Raw genomic sequence first — 18,810 nt, 5'->3', positions numbered from 1 at the left:
AAATCGTAGCAAAGACCATCACCTTTTTACAGAATGTTTTCCAGTAGGGGCTTCTCTCAAACGGCTGAGTGGTAAGTCAAGTCCTTCCTTTCCATATCACACTCAGCAGACACCTGATCCTGATATGCTAGAGGCCACAGGGAGACTGGATACGCGGTCTTCCCGGAGCGGGAATGGCCACAGTGAAGGAAGAACAGTGGAGTGGCCTGATACTGGTAATTCCAACTCTAAGGAAGTAACAAGTTCCCAGAAATACTTCAGAAGGAGGAAAGCAATAGGGAGGTGCTGTCAGGAAATACCTGAGAAGAAAGCAAAAATTATAGGCTTGTGTTCCTCAGAAATTTTACATATCCATTAAGGAAAGTGGCAAACTTATTGGATAAACAGGTGATACACATATTCATAAGATACTAATTTTTTTTTTAATGATGGAGTCCCGCTTTGTCATGCCCAGGCTGGAGTGCAGTGGTGAGAGCTCAGGTTCACTGCAACTTCCACCTCCTGGGTTCAAGTGATTCTCCTGCTTCAGCCTCCCGAGTAGCTGGGATTACAGGCACATTGGTCAGGCTGGTCTCAAACTCCTGACCTTAGGTGATCTGCCCACCTTGGCGTCCCAAAGTGCTGGAATTACAGGCGTGAGTCACCACGCCCGGCCAAGATACGGCTCCTTTTAACTTTTAGATTTTTTTTTTTTTTTTGAAGAGTCTCACTCTGTTGCCAGGCTGGAGTGCAGTGGAGCAATCTTGGTTCACTGCAACCTCCGCCTCCCAGGTTCAAGCGATTCTCCTGCCTCAGCTTCCCAAGTAGCTAGGACTGCAGGCCCACGCCACCACGCCCAGCTAATTTTTGTATTTGTAGTAGAGACAGGGTTTCACCATGTTGGCCAGGATGGTCTTGATCTCTTGACCTTGTGATCCACCTGCCTTGGTCTCCCAAAGTGCTGGGATTACCGGTATGAGCCACCATGCCGGCCTAGATTTTTTTCTTTATTTAAAAAAATTTTTCTTAGAGATAGAGTCTCACCGTGTTGCCCAGGCTGATCTTGATCCTCCCGCCTCAGCCTCCCGAGTAGCTGGGCCGGCTCTTACTTCTAAACATAACTTATTTAGCTCTTGCTTCCAAGGTCACAAGCAATTCTACTTTCGGAGAATACTTTGAACTAAGGATAGCTGCTGAGTTTAAGTCACAACTGCACAGGTTAAAGAACATCAAGGCTGAATGTCAAGAGCTGTAATATGTGAGCTGCCTTTTGTAATCTTGAGCTATGTCAAGGTCAATGATATGAAACATGAATGCTTTTAAAAGTTAAAAAATAATCTTAAGGCCAGGTGCGGTGGCTCATACCTGTAATCCTAGCACTTTGAGAGGCTGAGGAGGGTGGATTGCCTGAGCTCAAGAGTTTGAGAACAGCCTCAGCAACATGGTGAAACCTTGTCTCTACTAAAATACAAAAAATTAGCTGGGCGTGGTGGCATGTGCCTGTAATCCCAGCTATGGGAGAGGCTGAGGCAGGAGAATTGCTTGAACCTGGGAGGTGGAGGTTGCAGTGAGCTGAGATCGCGCCACTGTACTCCAGCCTGGCGACAGAGCGAGACTCCATCTCAAAAAATAATAATAATCTTAAATATATTATGTGTTGACAGTGACATATTACATCCAGCGTACCCAAACATGAATCATTAATGATCTCCAGCTACACGGAATCTGCCTGGGCTTTTTGTTAGTTGTAGGGTAGTTTCGTGATTACATTCATTTACCTCAGTTGTTTCAGATCCCTTCCTCTTTTATGCTTCAACCTCTAAAATATGTTGCAACAGAAAGCAGAGAATGATCTAACAGGTTCATTTTAGGATCACAGATATCACCGAAGGAAATATTTAAATGCTACCCTTCCCTGCTCAAATGTGAGTCCTTATTCTGCAACAGACACCAGGGATGTGGAGAGGCAGTGGTTTAAAAGATAGCAAAGATATATTATGGTGTCACTTTTGTAAATGAAAACAGGCTGAATTCATATCACCCAGATTACGTTAATGATTGGTCTGGTATCCAAAGTGGAGGTTCCAAATTTGAACAGAGTATGTTCATGGGGAAACGGGCCTCACTGGGACCAAATGCTGACATAAAACTCAGAACTCACTAATCATCACTATAAACCCAGTTTTTCCAATCCCAGTTCCCAGTTCATGATACTCTGCCATGAATTTAAATGCAGATGAAAGATCTATTATTAATCTTATTCTCAATTTTTTTCTTTTTAGTCTTTCTTTACTTTTACAATCTTAATAGATTATGAAATAATTCCTATGGGTTTATAGAATACCTTTCTTAAGGAAGATACATGAAAGACAAAGAATTTAAAATGTAAATCAGGTTCATTAAAATACAACTCAGATGTTACCAGGTGCATAGTGAAAAAGTTTATTTATGACAGATTTGAAAACTCGGAAGAGATGACAAAGAATGCACAAAAGCATCACAAAACTGTTACATAATATAAAACACAAGAACTGAGCTATTTAAAGAAGCACAGCTCAGAATCATCAGTGTAATTGCAGTAACACACACCCAGTGCCACAAGGTGACAAAAATGGTATTTTAAAAGAAAAACCACTCAGCAGGACACAAGAATTAAGTAACAATTTGGTAAGAGCTCTTAGAAATCACAGATGTTGATAGCATTTCTCATGACAGGGGACATGTAAAACAAGCTGACCATAAAAAATGATTAGTTGGGATACTTTTGTATTTTAAAGGAAAAAGATAAAACAGTGACACAGTTTCTCTTCCAGACCCTTTTTGTAATGTCAGCAACAGTACATGATACAGAACAGTAAGGAAATAAGGTCTTTGTGGTTGCCAATTGCTTAAATCTTTACAAAGAAAACATGATCATCTTTCAGTCAACTGATTGATCTGAGTACATGGCACCAAAGAAAGCCCTTCAGAAATAGAAGCTAAATGGCATAAAGTAGTTTAGAAAATCTTCAAGCACCTCCCTTTATTCCAATTATCCTTTTCCAAAGTCTGGCTTTCTTATAATCCATCACTTTGATTACAAAACAGCTCTCTTCTGGGAATTTCAAAACACTTCCCGTTATGTTAAGGGAAAATGGCTATGCCAGAGTCATGGGGTACAGGATTGCTTTCTCCAGACTTGACTTCTCTTTAACATGGCTAAATGGAAATAATTTAGCTTGGTTAAATGAAAGCTATTTCACTTAACGGGATAATCTCAGGAGACATGAGTGGAGTTTTTCATGTGGAATTTCTTAGTAAAATGTACTGTTTAGGATATAAGAGAAGGAATTAAGATAATGTTTTCCAGATGATTCTTGGCCTGATCCTAAGAATCAACAATAACAATCAATAGCAAGGAACATTACACATTCAACCCTGAGTGACGAAGAGAGTTCAGGAAGAGAGCCCCTTAAACTCTGAATTAAGGGCTCTTTGGTAATATCATATACTATAATATTTCAAACCAAAACTTCAAAATGGTTCATGATCCTATTTCAGAACTTTAGAAAATATACTTGTCCTCTGGAAGTAATTTCACATATATTATTTTACCCCCAGATAAGCCACAACTACCTGCTTAAAAAATTTTTTTTTAACTATGGACTTAAATAAACATGCATCTCTAGATTTCTAGGGCAACTTTTCATCATATCTTAGAATGAAGAGCCATGACATTAACTCTGGTCCACATACCTGGGGCCTAAAAGAAATCAGGTACATAAAATAGGAATCAGATCATGAGCCTCATTTCAAAGCCAGTGTCTTGCCTTTGGACTCAGTGTGTGAGGCATGCCTATTTGTAAATGAGCTCCACTATCACTGGCTTTAGTCTATAGTGTTTTCCTAGCTTAGAAATTTCTTACCTTAAGAATTCAAACAGGAGGGGCTTTGTTGGGCCTTCTTGGTTTAGGCAGGGACAATGCAACACTTGAGAGGGAGCAGTGACTTCTGAGCAAAATTCTAAGATGCATTCGATAGCTTTGCTCTCCCCTCCCCCGATACTCCTACCCTTTGCCCCCTCATTTTATTTTGTTTTCACTCCTTGTGATCAATTTTAAAAGACAGTTATCAAGCAGCACAAAACGGTGTAACTTACGCCCCTCCCTTATGCTCCACTAAAACAAGTATCTTATGTAAATATTAGGGTCACTCAACTCCACACCTTAGAACCATTGGGGTTAAAAGGCAACCTTCTGCAGATAAGTGGTCTTAACAAATACAAAAGCAGACTTTAGAGTCTGGGTTTCAATTCTCTCAAAGAGGGACTGAGCAGGACTCAAACATAAACATACTTCCTATAGATTAAGACATTTTATGATAATACCTAATCCCACTGCTTAATATAAGACAGTGTTCAGATTTCACTCTTCCATATACATATTATAATGGGACAACATACACTTTTTTAAAAGCCTGAGTTTTTCTTTCCAAAATAACAAAAATATTCTTTTAAAGTGCATGTATCAATTCATTAAGAAAAAAAACTAAGAATGGTCTAATTCCAAATTGCTACCCACTTCCATGATAAAGCTACCTGTTATCTGAGGATCGAGTTTTAATATCAGAGTCCTGAGGACATGTCATCAAGCAGCAGAGGTTAGCATAAAGCCCTTCCGGAGCAGCTTCACAATCACGCCTGTACTGACATGCCAGTTAGTAAGGAAAACAGCAGAGATCATGGCCTGAGGGAAAGGGGAAATATAGCACAGGTTTTGGAAGATGGAGACCAAGAAACAACCTTTTTTTTTTTTTTTGAGATGGAGTCTTGCTCTGTTGCCCAGTCTGGAGTGCAGTGGCATGATCTTGGCTCACTGCAACCTCCGCCTCCTGGGCTCAAGAAATTCTCCCTGCCTCTGCCTCCAGAGTAGCTGGGATTATAGGTGCCTGCCACTACGCCCAGCTAACTTTTTGTATTTTGTAGAGATGGGGTTTCACTACGTTGGCCAGGCTGGTCTCGAACTCCTGGCTTCAAGTGATCTGCCCACCTTGGCCTCCCAAAGTGCTGGGATTACAGGCATGAGCCACAGTGCCTGGCCTCCAAGAAACATTTTTATGAAGACCACCTCCTGGGTAACCCCTGTTGAATGAAACAGGTCTGCTAAAAATCCGGGGCTCTCTGACAGAGCTGAGGTTGTCTGTGCAGGGGACATTCTCAACATTCTCTAATTGGACACTTATCAAAAGGAACAGAATGTTAGAGTCATCTTTGCTTAAGAATTGGTAGTTTAAAATTTTTACATTTATGTGGGGAGTGTATGTATACATATATATACAGAAAACCAAAAATAAAATTCTAAGCCCCTCAACTGGCTGAATGGACCCCTCTCTTAGCCCAGGGGATATCAAAGGAACCTGAAAAACTAGTCCCTGGTGGGAAGAAGGGGGTCGGACGTGCCTCATATTACCCTCTTCCCTTTGGAATTTAAATACAACTGACCAGCATTAACATTAAAACAGAGATCTTAAGACTAACCAAACAGACTCTTTGTGGCAATAAAATATCAAATCCCAACCTGACTCTGGTGTAGCATCACATGACAGCAGGCCCCAAAGGAAATTTACCCCCCAATATATTTATTTGACATATTTTGAAATGGCCCTACAAAGCTGTCTCTTGTAGGGGAAATTGCATTCTGTAGAGAATCTATTAGGTCTTTTCTGGAGAGTCTGACACCTTTTAAGGTCTAAAAAGAAATACTCATCATCTGTTCTCTCTGAAGCCTGTTACCTGGAGGCTTCATCTACATGACAAGAACCTTGGCTTCCACAAGCCCCGCTTACTTTAACTTAAGCTGACTTCATCTTTTCAGGTAGAGCTTAACTCTTTCAACCAACTGCCAGTCAGGTACTCTTTGATCTACCTCTGACCTGGAAACCCCCATCTTCAAGATGTCCTGCCTTTCCAGGCCAAACCAGTGTATGCCTTACATGTATTGATTTATGGCTTTGCCTGGAACTTCTGTCTCCCTCAAATGTATAAAGCTGTTACCCGACTCCTTAGGCACGTGTTCTCAGAACCTCCTGAGGCCCCGGCACAGACTCTTAACCTTGGCAAAATAAACCTCTAAAAATATTGAGACCTGTCTCAGATACTTTTTGGTTTATAATATATTTATATTTCTCTTAAGCTGTTTGCTGAATCTTTTCACAATAAAACATTGAAGGAAAAATCAATACTTTAAACATGTCTTCCTTTCTAAAAGCCCCATCTCTCAACAAAGTGGCAGAACTAAAACTAAAGAAATTTAAGAACTCAGTCACTCTGCATAGAGAATTCCAATCTCCTACTATGAAGCACTTTCTTTCAATTGTTTGTTAATATTTATTTGTGCTCTAGGGAACAAGATCAGGATCAAAGCAAACGATTTTTGTTTCATTGTTTGGGTCTATACATTTGGACTGGGAGGGGCTGAGAAAATGACTGTCTCTTAGAATTTGCTGGGCTGTGGGTTCTCAGTAATTACCTGTGCTTCAGTAAACAATATCTTGCCCCTAAAGTTCAATTATTTCAGAAATGTAACGTGAGAATAGTGAATTAGACGGTGAAAATATCTTCTTTAGCTATTTTGTGCTAATGGAACACAGAAACCCCGACTGTTGGTGAAAAACCAGTATGGAATGAAATGTAACCATGCCCAGGACATCAAAAGTGACCAGACACTAACAGGCACACAGAGGCGAGGGGAACAAGTCCCTTAGGCTTCCCTGATGCAACAGAACTAGGATTCCAAAGAAAATAAGCAGAGAATCTCATGGTGAAAATCAATAATAACAAGTGTTATCCTTGGGAACTTGCTGTGTATGGCCTGACAGTTTCAATTTGAGAGAAAGGCAGAAGTTAATAATAAACAGGAAAAATAAGCAAGGCTTTTGCTGACTAGAAAACAGCTCAGTAGAAAATTATTTTACAAAGATTATATTCAGTTAGCTAAGGCATGATTCAGCTTCAATGATGCAAGAGCGGTCACTCAGCTATCCAACGGGATGACACACAGCAAATCTGCTCTTCACTGCCTCAACAGACAGTCACTAAAATAATTTCTTTAAAGGTATATAAATTTTGGCCAGTGTAATCCTCTACAAAACACATTTGCAAATATAAAATAATGGAGGTATGATGCTGCTCAGAGAATGGGAATGGTTGGCAGTCCCCAACATCCCATCCCGCTGGGGGCTTTGCTCCGAGGGGAAGAGCAGGTGCAGGATATATTGCCCTTTGATGTGATGTAGATGCTACTAGGGACCCACTGGGAAGAGTCCTGTTCCTTGAGTTATGCTACTGTAGGGACAGACACTTGGTGTGAGGAATCCAACAATGAAGGAGTGAGTCAAAGGAAACATCACAAAGAAGGTGACTCCTCAGAGGAGACAAAGGACTCTGAAATCCTGGAATCACAGGATATCTCTGATTGGCTAGGCAATTCCTCTGCACTCAATCCCCAGCAAATGGTCAGATTCCCTCACAACTTGGGGGAGTGCTGGACTGTACCCCAAACATGGAGTAAGGTGGCATCATCCATCTCTGAAGGGCCACACTCCTTGCAAAGCTGTCACAGGACTGACCTGCAGAAATAAAACCTCATCGCTTCCCAAATTATCCTAAAAATATCATCTTTAACTCCATAAAAGAGGGGGCTTCAGTGGCTCAGAACAGATGGGAAGCCTTCTGAGAAACAGATGGAAACTGTTTCAAAGGCAAAATGAAATGTGCTAAAAAAAAAAAAAAATATAGTAATAAATAAATCTAATTATTCTTCAGAATTCACAGGCAGTAACAGACATAACACAAGGAGTAAGAGACAGGGAGGTACAAACACAGAGACTGCTCAGCTCCCATCTCACCTCTGACTCCTCCTCCGCCTGGGGGCCGGGCATCTGGTGCTCCGGTGACCACTGGCTGCAGCACCACCTGCACTCTGTGGCACTGCTGAGCCTCAGGAGTGACAGAGTAGGAAATGCTGTCACCAGGGAAATGCAAGCTTTGGTCAGGTAAAGAACAAATACAATCAGCAGCAATAGTGAAGCTTCATGATCACCTAAACTAAGGGACTCTGAACACCAAAAGCTTTAAGCCCTCAATGCAAGAAACCTAAATGCAGAAACTTTGGAAACCTGATTGGGTTTCACTGCATTTGATTTCAAAGCAACATTTCTAAATAGCACTCCTACTCTAAAGACAAAAAATAGTGGTGAGGACTCTGCAGTGGTTTTCTGTTTTTCATCTTCTCTCTCAGATGATACCATTCCTTCTTTGATTATACAAAAAAAAAAAAAAAGTAACACTTGACTTTCAAATATGTGGGTTCTGACATCAGTTCAGTACCTAATTTCCACTCTCTCCACTTTGACTGCCGGTGCCCATGGTAAGGGAAACCAGCTCTTGGAACAGGAAATAATGGAGGCAGTTTTTCTTCCCACAAGATCTTAGGTTACATTGATCATCACTTTAGATTGCATGAAAGTTCTTGCTGTAATGGCAAAAACATAGACTTAGGAAAGAGAAAGGAGGAGGTGTCTACCATCAGGAATAGTAACAGCCCTCCAAAGGCAGTGTGGTCTCCCAGCTATGCAGAGACCAAGAATAACCAGCAGGCAGGAATATGGCAGTGGTGACAGGCTGGATAGAGCTTTCTCCAACCAAAAGATTGGGCTCCTTCATGGACAATGTGCTTTTCCCTCTTCTGGCACCTCAAAAAGTTAAAGAGAGTGGGTGCCACTTAATGCACTGGTTATAAGGGCTCTGGGAGAGGAGAGGGCAGCAATCTGAATGATAAACCTGTGCCAAGATGAATCTATTTTTAAAAAACAACGCCCTGCTTCCTTTCAGGCTTGTGCCCAATGGGTGCCTTCAAGAGGGAATCTGCTGGAGTCTGAAGCAAGAAGAGTATGAGTCAGGGACCACAGAACAGGGGCACTACACCACCACCTGCAGAAGCCAAGAAGGGGAAAAAGCTACATGGGCCAAGAGTCAGGCACGCCAGACAGGGTGTGAGGCTCAGGAGCCCCACATGAACCTTTGGCTCTTGCCTATCCCAAACAAGAGGCACCAGCTGGCAGCCTGCTTCAGCCAGCAAATACAGCCTGCCCCCGTCCCAGCAGTCCTTCAGCTGGTGTAGTAGATGTGGAAGTAGAGAGTCTTGTTGCGCAGCAGGGAGTAGGAGTTGTCAAACTTGAGCAGGTAGATGCCCTCACCAGGGTAGTCATGGCTGCCAGCCTGCACGTCTCGGTGGCTGTCCCGCCGGTACACAGGCATGACCTCCCCATAGCGACCCCGCAAGGAGCTCCTGGAGCCTCTCTCCACATCTCCAGCTGGAACGGGTTCTGCATGAGCAAAATGGCAGAGTGTTTGGATATGTGTTCAGAGACTGCGTAAGTCCTGCCTGAAGGTGAGCGGAAGGACCAGGTGACCCAGTGACTTTCACAGTGCGGGGAGGTTATTGCCGTCCTACAGACAGACATCTGGAAATGTCTGGTGATCTTTTGGTCATCACAGTGACTACTAGGTGATACCTGCATTTAGTACCCAAGGGTCCAGGAATGCTAAAATCAGGATCGCACCTACACAGCAAAGAAGTGTCCTATCCCAAATGCCAATAATGTCTCCACTGAGAAACAATGATTTAGCCTGATAGGAGCCTTCCTAGCTTCAGAAGTGTCTGGACATTTCTGAGAGGGAGAAAGAGATGTTTAGAAGGAAAGATCCTGACATTCTTTCATTTAATAGGTGAAAGGACTAGCTAATGGAGATAGGAATTGCAAATAAACATGCTGTAAAGTGACCCTAGCACCTTCACTTGGCTTCCTGAAAAGCAGCAAATAAGATACAAGGTTCTCCTCTTTCCCAAAGACCTGTAGATTTCCCTGCAGCTTGCCTTTTTTTTTTTTTTTTTTTTTTGAGACGGAGTCTCACTCTGTCACCCAGGCTGGAGTGTAGTGTGGCCCGATCTCTGGCTCACTGCAAGCTCCACCTCCCGGGTTGACGCCATTCTCCTGCCTCAGACTCCCGATTAGCTGGGACTACAGGCGCCCACCACCATGCCCAGCTAATTTTTTTGTTTTTTTAGTAGAGACGGGGTTTCACCGTGTTAGCTTTCTATGAAGAAGCACGTTAAGGGATTGATTGTAAGATTATATAAGAAAATCAGGGAATAAGAGGAATAGGACTAATGCTTAGGACCTAATCTTAAATTACCTGAAAAAATGCCTCTGGGCCATCCTTAGTAGACACTACAGATAGAAACTGGAATGGAGCCCAGAGACCCTTATAAAACTTCTCTGGGCGTGAAGTAAAGAAGTAGCCAATAGTTAGCCAGCTATGAGAGTCTGGAGTAGGGAGAGAATGGGTACCTGTAGCAAACTGTAATCACTCACTTTGGTTCCAGGCCAAGAATATCTCCAAAGTAAAAGAGAGATGTAAAATAATCTCTGGCTTACATGCAACCTGAAAGACCATCCCTCTAAACTGCAGCATGACTCCCCCTCTCTCTGCTCCCGCCCCATCCCTGCCCTCAGGAAGGTGTTGGGAAAACAATGAGGTACTGATGAAAGGAAAAGAGGCTTGCTTTCAACTAAGGCAGCAGTATCAACCTTATCACAACGTTCTCTTTGGCCTGTACCACTCAGCTTAGCTTGTAATGCTGAGTTCCTCAACTGCTTTTGAAGGAAGAGGAAGACTGGTACAACACAGGAAATGGTCACCAGAAATTAGGTTAAGCCAGAAAACTGCAAATTATGTTAACATTAAATTTACCTTCAATCTCTTCCTCCTCTTCCTCTTCTTCATCCTCATCATCACTGGAATCACTGACCTGCACAGTTATGTCAGTGCTGGTTACAGGGGTCCAGTCAAAATAAACTCCAAAACCAATGTCATAGTCATCAGTCGCAAACTCCCAGCAGACACGCTTCCCCTCTGGATGAGTAGGTACCCGGATGGTCACCACCTCACCACGCTTCACCACCAGACGGCTGTTCTTCTCTTTGCCCAGCTTGCTTTTGAATTCCTTCACCTTGGCGAAGGTCCAGATGCATGGAGGAGCCATCAGAGGTGGGGAGACTGAAAGGACAGGCGGCTTAGCACTGAGAAACCATGAGGAAACATGAGTACCCCCGGCATTTTGCTAAGAGAGGTTGGCACAGTCAGACATTCTTTCTACTGGCTTCTTTGACTTCCTTTCACAAGTCATTTCCTTTCCTTCCATTTGTCTGTCTGCCTGCCTTTCTTTAAGTATCTACTGGAAACAAACCACCTCCTATACTCCCAAAGGTCTCACCTTTCCTGTGGTCCCCCAGAAGATCTGCAGATTCCAAATCAGCTGAAAGAACATCTATAGCTCCTGTATGTTCAGATTGGATCATAACGATGTCCCCAGACCTCTGTGGAACTTGATACTTGGCCATCTGCACAACAGAACTCTGGTTAAAGGAGTATTAGAGTGGCAGATTCTAATTAATCTTTTTGCATGAAGGCTGCCCCACCCCTGCTCTATTATCTCCACTATCCCCACTCAAAGCTTAATGTACTAGTCAATGTTCCTTCTCTTTCTTCCAAATAGGAGTTGCTAATAAATTCTACTAATTTTTTAAAGTCACCAAAATATTCCATTGTTTAAAGACTGTTTCCTACCTTTTGCAACTTTCCTGCTCCAAACCTTTTATAAGGTCCTTGCCTGCCAACACCCTTGCAGATTGTTGACAGTATTTGCATCGACCATGATTCTGGGCCATGCCTTGGTCTTACCTCACCTGCACAGTACTTCCCTGTGGCTCCTCTCATTAACAGCTCTTGCTCCTAGGGTTTAGTCTGACTCCCACTCTGCCACACAGCCTCCTGCTACAGTTCCCACTCAAGGGTTACTTCTACATTACTGTCAATCAGCTCTCCAAAGCACTGCGGAGACAGAATCTGGTTTATAGTCTTTCTCTCATCCAAAGCCCATCTCAGGCTACAGGTTGTCTCAGTCTTGAAGTCACTAACAGTGTTCTATCAATAGTTACAATTTCACCTTAGACCAGCCCCAGGACTTGCATTTAAATGGTACATTTGCTGCCAGACGTCTGACTTACATGGAAGAATGCAAATGGCATTTGATACTCAAAGCCCTTGCTAACCCATGCAGGAGCTTACAATGTCTCCCTGGTGAGTTTCCCTTCAAATCACTCAGATTAGTGTTCCTGGTTTCATGCTATTATACCTTAATTTCCTGCCCCTTCTCCAAACAGTTGGCAGGCAATTCAACAAGAAATCTATACCTATTGCCCACAGGGGAGAGCACATCAGTGAGTCAGCAATCCAGTTAAGAGGTTGGAATTGTGTTTGTGAGAAATAAATAAATCAACTTTGTAATCCTCCCAGGCTAACTGAAGTGAATCAGACTTTGGCTAGTGTGCTTGAACAAATCCTTCCTTTTCTAAAATGCTAAATAAAGGATTAGGTTGCAACATATTAGCTCCACAGCCGTAGTAAACTCTCTAACAGCCCTCAGTCTCAGTTTCCTCATTTCTTTCTTTTTTTTTTTTTGAGACAGAGTCTCGCTCTGTCGCCCAGGCTGGAGTGCGGTGGCGCGATCTCGGCTCACTGCAAGCTCCGCCTCCCAGGTTCACGGCATTCTCCTGCCTCAGCCTCCCAAGTAGCTGGGACTACAGGCACCCGCCACCATGCCCGGCTACTTTTGTTTTATATTTTTTAGTAGAGACGGGGCTTCACAGTGTTAGCCAGGATGGCCTCGATCTCCTGACCTCGTGATTTGCCTGCCTCGGCCTCCCAAAGTGCTGGGATTACAGGCGTGAGCCACCGTGCCCGGCCTCATTTCTTTCTTTCCTTTTTTTTTTTTTTTTTTTTTTGAGACAGAGTTTTGCTCTTATTGCCCAGGCTAAAGTGCAATGGTGCCATCTCGGCTTACCGCAACCTCCGCCTCCCACGTTCAAGCAATTTTCCTGCCTCAGCCTCCTGAGTAGCTGGGATTACAGGCACCTGCCAACACGCCCAGCTAATTTTGTATTTTTAGTAGAGACAGGGTATCTCCATGTTGGTCAGGCTGGTCTTGAACTCCTGACCTCAGGTGATCTGCCCACCTAGGCCTCCCAAAGTGCTGGGATTATAGGCATGAGCCACCGTGCCCAGCCAGTTTCCTCATCTATTAAATGGAGACACAATGGCACCTATCTCACAAGGTTGTTCTCAGGAGTAAATGAAGTGTTACAGATACAAATGCTTGTAAACTGTGAAGTATTATACGATCTAATTATCACGCCTGGTGTTGCCTTCATTGACATTAATACCAACCATTATTCTAATACATATGCTAATAAATGATAAAACAACCCCACCCCCTACCTCCACGGCAGGGGTGCTGCTACACTATCACTTCCATACAGCTACCTGAAGGGCTGGGGCAGGAGGATCACTTGAGCCCAGGAGTTTGAGGCTGCAGTGAGCCATGACTGCACCACTGCACTGAAGCTGAGTGACAGAGTGAGACCTCTGTCTCAAAAAAAAAACAACAAGGCCAGGTGCAATGGCTCACGTCTGTAATCACAGCACTTTGGGAGGCCGAGACGGGTGGTTCACCTGAGGTCAGGTGTTCCAGACTAGCCTGGCCAACATGGTGAAGCCCTGCCTCTACTAAAAGTACAAAAATTATCCGGGCGTGGTGGCAGGCGCCTGTAATCCCAGTTACTCGGGAGGCTAAGGTAGGAGAAACGCTTGAACCCAGGAGGCGGAGGTTGCAGTGAGCCGAGATCGTGCCACTGCACTCCAGCCTGGGCAACAGAGGGAGACCCTGTCTCAAAAAAAAAAAAAAGAAAAAAAGCTTCTATGGAACTTTATCATAAATACTGAATAGATCTACCACAAAAAAAGCAAGAGCAAAATAGTCCAAAATGACTTCGGGCTCCTCAATGAAGAGGATTTTAGAGAACACATGAACATTCATTCTAACACTTCGTTTTCTGAATAGGTGCCTACTGGGTGCCAGTACAATGATGGGCCCTGTGGAAGATACAAATAATCATTCTCCAAATAATAATGAAAACCAAGATGCCCTACATTAGAGGGCAAAGAGAGAATTCCGGGAACCACCCTCGCAGTGCTATCTAATTCCAACCCATCCACTATGTGTCCACATTCTGGTGCCTCCCTTCATAAGAAAGAGCCAGAATCCTCCCCCTACCTCATTGAGGACCTGGGCCTGGTCTGCAGGCAGCAAATCCTGTTTCACCAAAGCCTGAGCCTCCAAGGCACCAGTTGCTTTCCGCAGATCTTCCGTGGCATCCTTACTCACTGGAGATACCATCTGTGGCCTCTCAGAGGAAGAGAGCATGTCAATTCAAGGGCTCTTTGAAAAGACGCAATCATCCTGGAGAAACTTTGAAATAAAACAACATTCAAAACACCCCCAGCCCCACCTGCCCCTGGTGTTTAGCTCTACTGTCACTTTAGCCGACCACTGCCCAGCGCTGAATTGGTCCACAGTAAAGTGTTGACAGTGTGAAAACAAAGACTAAGGCCAGGTCAGAAGCCAGGAGAACCATAGAAAACACACAGCTCCATCATCTGAGATGGACTGCTGGTTTGGTTTTTTTTGTCATTGTTGTTTCTTTTATTTATTTATTTTAGTTGACAAAGTGTATATATTTATGACGTAAAATGTGCTGTTTTGATATATGTATGCATTGTAAAATGATTAAATTGAGCTAATTACCATATCCATCCCCTCACATCTCCTTTTTGTGGCAAGAACATTTAAAATCTACTGTCTTAGCAATTTTCAAGTATACATTGTTATTAACTATTGTCACCATGTTGTACAAAGGTCTCCAGAACTTGTTCCTTCTTCTAACACTTTATACCACTTGACCAACATCTCCCCATCCGACCCCCTGGCCCCAACCCCTATTAACCACCATTCTGCCCTCGGCTTCTATGAGTTCCAATGTTATTCCTCACTCTGGGACCCACAAAATTTTAACCAAAGAATTGTTAGGATCTCAGTTCAGTTCTACACACAAAGCCACTGGCTAGAAGCAAAAGGAGGAGGCCTGCCTAAGGAGGCCTGCCTGGTGGCAGGCACTGGGTCTCACTGCCTCTGTATGCACCAAAACAAACTACAAACTGATGGTCGAGGCAACTCTCTGTGCAGTTATCCATGAGGCAGTCTTTCAGCAGGTCTATTTCATACCCTGTCCCCGTCAGTGCTAGCGGTCATCACTTTCTCTCCTTTTTAAAGCACATTAATCAACAATCCCAAAGGCTTCAAACACAGCTATGTCAATAGTTGATTGATTGATTGTTTTTTGACGGAGTTAACCAGGCTGGAGAGCAACGGGGTGATCGTGGCTCACCACAACCTCAGCCTCCCGGGTTCAAGCAATTCTCCGGCCTCAGCCTCCCGAGTAGCTGGGATTACAGGCATGTGCCACCACACCCAGCTAATTTTGTATTTTTAGTAGAGACGGTGTTTCTCCATGTTGTTGGTCAAGCTGGTCTCGAACTTTCGACCTCAGGTGATCCACCCGCCTCGGCCTCCCAAAGTGCTGGGATTACCGGCTTGAGCCACTGTGCTTGGCCGTGAATAGTTGATTTTAAAGATGCAAGAGAATGATTTATACTCTCTTCCATTTCCCCTGGCTTCACAAAAACTAGAAAATTAGTGCCAGGTCTGTAGGACAATAACCCAGGCCTTTTGGAAATCTGTTGCCGATAAAAGGTGACATGGATTTTTTCTGAATGACAATTATCAAAGTATGGTCTGGGGACCCTTCAGGGGAGTCTGCGAAGTTCAAAGTGTTTCATAATAACACTAAAATGTTATTTCCCCTTTTTTATTCTCATTTTCTCAAGAGTGTGCAGTGGAATTTTCCAGAGACTATATGACATGTGATATTGCAATGGAATGAACTCAGAAGCAGAGCTGAGAATCCAACTGTCTTTTATTAAGCCAAACATTAAAGAGATTTACAATGTCTCTCTTTGTACTACATTCTTTGCTTTGAAAATTAGTTGTTTTTAAGTAAAAACATGTTTTATATATAGCATGTAATGAGTTCATTATTTTTAAATGAACAAATAACCATATTCTAATTTTTCAGTTTTAATTTCTAATATAGTAAATATTGATAGGGATAACCCACACAAACAAAAATTCTTTGGGTCCTCAATCATTTGTAAGAGTATAAAGGTCTGAGAATCCCTCCTTGAGGGCATCATTTCCTTGAAGAGGCTGAGTAAATGTCTGGAAAATGGTAGTATACACCTCATGGGGGAAACAGAAGGAGGCTTTATTTTAGAGTTTATTAGTTTGTTTCTTTCCTTTTTTAACAAGAAACAAGAAAAATAAGAAAAACAAGATAAACAAGAAAAATCACTCCTATTTTACAAGTTACCTCTTCAGATAAAACAGCCTTGTTTCGGAATATCTAAAATGACTCCAGCCTACCTCAGGACAGACAAGAGGAGGTCACTCCAAGAATCAGAGCTGTGGGATCCTGTTGATCTTTATAGGTTCACTTGGGTAATTCAATGTGAGCTGTAAACTGGCCTAGGCTGTGGACCTATTTTAACACTCTTCAACCCAGAAATTATAGTCCATTTCTGTTTCTTGACACTGTATCATCTGCCTCCTCTACTAGAAAGTAAGCTTGGTGGCAGGCACTGGGTCTCACTGCCTCTGTATGCACAGCACCACAAACCAAGCCTGCCACCTGGAACTCTAACGCCAATTTTTTTTTTTTTTTTTTTTTTTTTTTTTTTTTTTTTTTTGAGACAGTCTCGCTCACTGGGGTGTAGTGGCATGATCTCGGATCTTGGCTCACTGCAACTCTGCCTCCCTGGTTCAAGCAATTCTCCTGCCTCAGCCTCCCAAGTAGCTGGGACTACAGGTATGCACCACCACACCTGGCTAATTTTTTGTATTTTTAATAGACACAGGGTTTCACCATGTTGGCCAGGCTGGTCTCAGACTTCTGACCTCAGGTGATCCACCCACCTCAGCCTCCCAAAGTGCTGGGATTACAGGCCTGAGCCACCTCGCCCAGCTCTAAGGCCCTTTGCACTCTGACCTCACCTCCCAGAATCCTCATTCTACCCTGGTCCCTCCAGCCACAACAGCCTCTTCAATCCTTGATAGTCCTCAAACACCCCAAGTACTCTCCCACTTGAGAGCTTTTGCATTTGCTGTAACCTCTGCCTAGAATACTCTTCTAGGCCATTAACTCTTCTTTAGTTAACTGAAGACTTCCTTCCGGCAGGTTTTCTGCTGAGAGGTTTCTCAGAGGTCTGTCTATAAAATGGCTACCGCTTCCTGGCCTTGTCACTGTCGTTTTTCTTCACTGCAACTATTACTGCCTGACATGATGTGGAGCATATTTTGTTGATTGCAAGATGCACACCGGCTTTTAGATTTTAACACAACTGAAAGACAGGATGTCTTAAAAATTAATGATATCTTAAAAGTGCCGTGGGCCTGGACTGACGTCAAGTCTTTCCGCAAGAGATTTGCATTTGCTTCTGCCAGTACTTAGGAATGCTACCAATCTAAGACGCCTTGAAATTAAGTTCTCTGTTGAGGGTTTTGTTTAGATCATCCTGGCAGAGTGAATTTAGACAAGACACTGGCTAATACCAACTTGTGGTTCCTATTCTCAGGGGAGATTTTTTCCTCCTATGACACAGTGTCAAGTTGGAGACAATCAAGTTTCCTTGCTGTCCTTTTCTGTGTGGGGATTTTTTTCTTTATATTTTCACTGAAGGTCCAGGCTTTTGGTATCCCAGCTCCATATGGGGGTGTCTATTAGACGATCCATCTTAAGCGTTTCTTCCTTTCTTGGTGGTACATGGAAGTACATCTTACAGTTGATGGCAACTTAAGAGTCTATGAAGTATGATGTGTAATTGTTTACTGTCTACTTCCCCCACTAGAACGTAAGCTCCCTGAGAGCAGTGACAGACTCTTTTGTTCATTTGTGGTATCTTTAGTACCCAGAACGGTATCAGGTACATGGTAGGCTCCCAACAAACATCTGTTGAATAAATAAATATTAGCCCCAAAATGTATGTTGAATAAAAAAAATGAACAAGTTAATTTTTGCTTGGGAATAAAAGAGAAATTCTGGATCAGACTATCATTTATAATATTGGAAAGGTGAGGCCAGGCACGGTGGCTCAAGCCTGTAATGCCAGCACTTTGGGAGGCCAAGACGGGCGGATCACGAGGTCAGGAGATCGAGACCATCCTGGTTAACACGGTGAAACCCCGTCTCTACTAAAAAATACAAAAAACTAGCCAAGCGAGGTGGCGGGCACCTGTAGTCCCAGCTACTTGGGATGCTGAGGCAGGAGAATGGTGTCAACCCGGGAGGCAGAGCTTGCAGTGAGCTGAGATCCGGTCACTGCACTCCAGCCTGGGCGACAGAGCGAGACTCCGTCTCAAAAAAAAAAAAAAAAAACAAAAAAAAAAAAACAAAATATTGGAAAGGTGAGACTACAACAGGCTATCTGAATCATTAGCCTGACGTACTGTGTGTGACATCTAAAATTTAGTCTCTTTGTCTTTGTGCATGCTACTCTGAAAAAACATGGTTCTGCTTATTTAAAAAACATATTTTACGGCTCGCTGTGGGGGCTCATGCCTGTGGTCCTAGCTACTCACAAGGCAGAAGTGGGAGGGTTGCATGGGTCCAGGAGCTTGAGGCTGCAGGCAGTTATGACTGCTCACCGTGCTCCAGCCTAGGCAACAGAGCAAGACTATGTCTCAAGAACTAATTAAATAATAAGATTATGTTAAACAGGAT

The 18,810-nt window shown here is 43.2% G+C and overlaps 1 protein-coding gene across 3 annotated transcripts in view; it reads right to left on the bottom strand.

The window, feature by feature from the left end:
- Positions 1 to 2,397: 2,397 nt before the first annotated feature.
- Positions 2,398 to 18,810, bottom strand: part of LOC105495844 (transmembrane p24 trafficking protein family member 8) — a 46,959-nt gene continuing 30,546 nt past the window's right edge. The window contains exons 3-6 of one of the 3 annotated variants that reach the window (XM_071099805.1): positions 14,193 to 14,322; positions 11,295 to 11,436; positions 10,772 to 11,077; positions 2,398 to 9,342 (exon numbers count right to left, since the gene is read on the bottom strand). In XM_071099805.1, coding sequence (XP_070955906.1) covers positions 9,125 to 9,342; positions 10,772 to 11,077; positions 11,295 to 11,436; positions 14,193 to 14,322 — 796 coding nt within the window. In that variant the 3' untranslated portion in view covers positions 2,398 to 9,124. Of the gene's footprint in view, positions 9,343 to 10,771; positions 11,078 to 11,294; positions 11,437 to 14,192; positions 14,325 to 18,810 lie in introns of all 3 variants that reach the window. The other 2 variants (XM_071099806.1, XM_071099807.1) reach the window with 2 other exon arrangements.

This window comes from Macaca nemestrina, chromosome 7, assembly GCF_043159975.1.
Source record: "Macaca nemestrina isolate mMacNem1 chromosome 7, mMacNem.hap1, whole genome shotgun sequence".
Lineage (NCBI taxonomy): Eukaryota > Metazoa > Chordata > Mammalia > Primates > Cercopithecidae > Macaca > Macaca nemestrina.
This window is presented reverse-complemented; position numbering and strand designations above follow the sequence as displayed.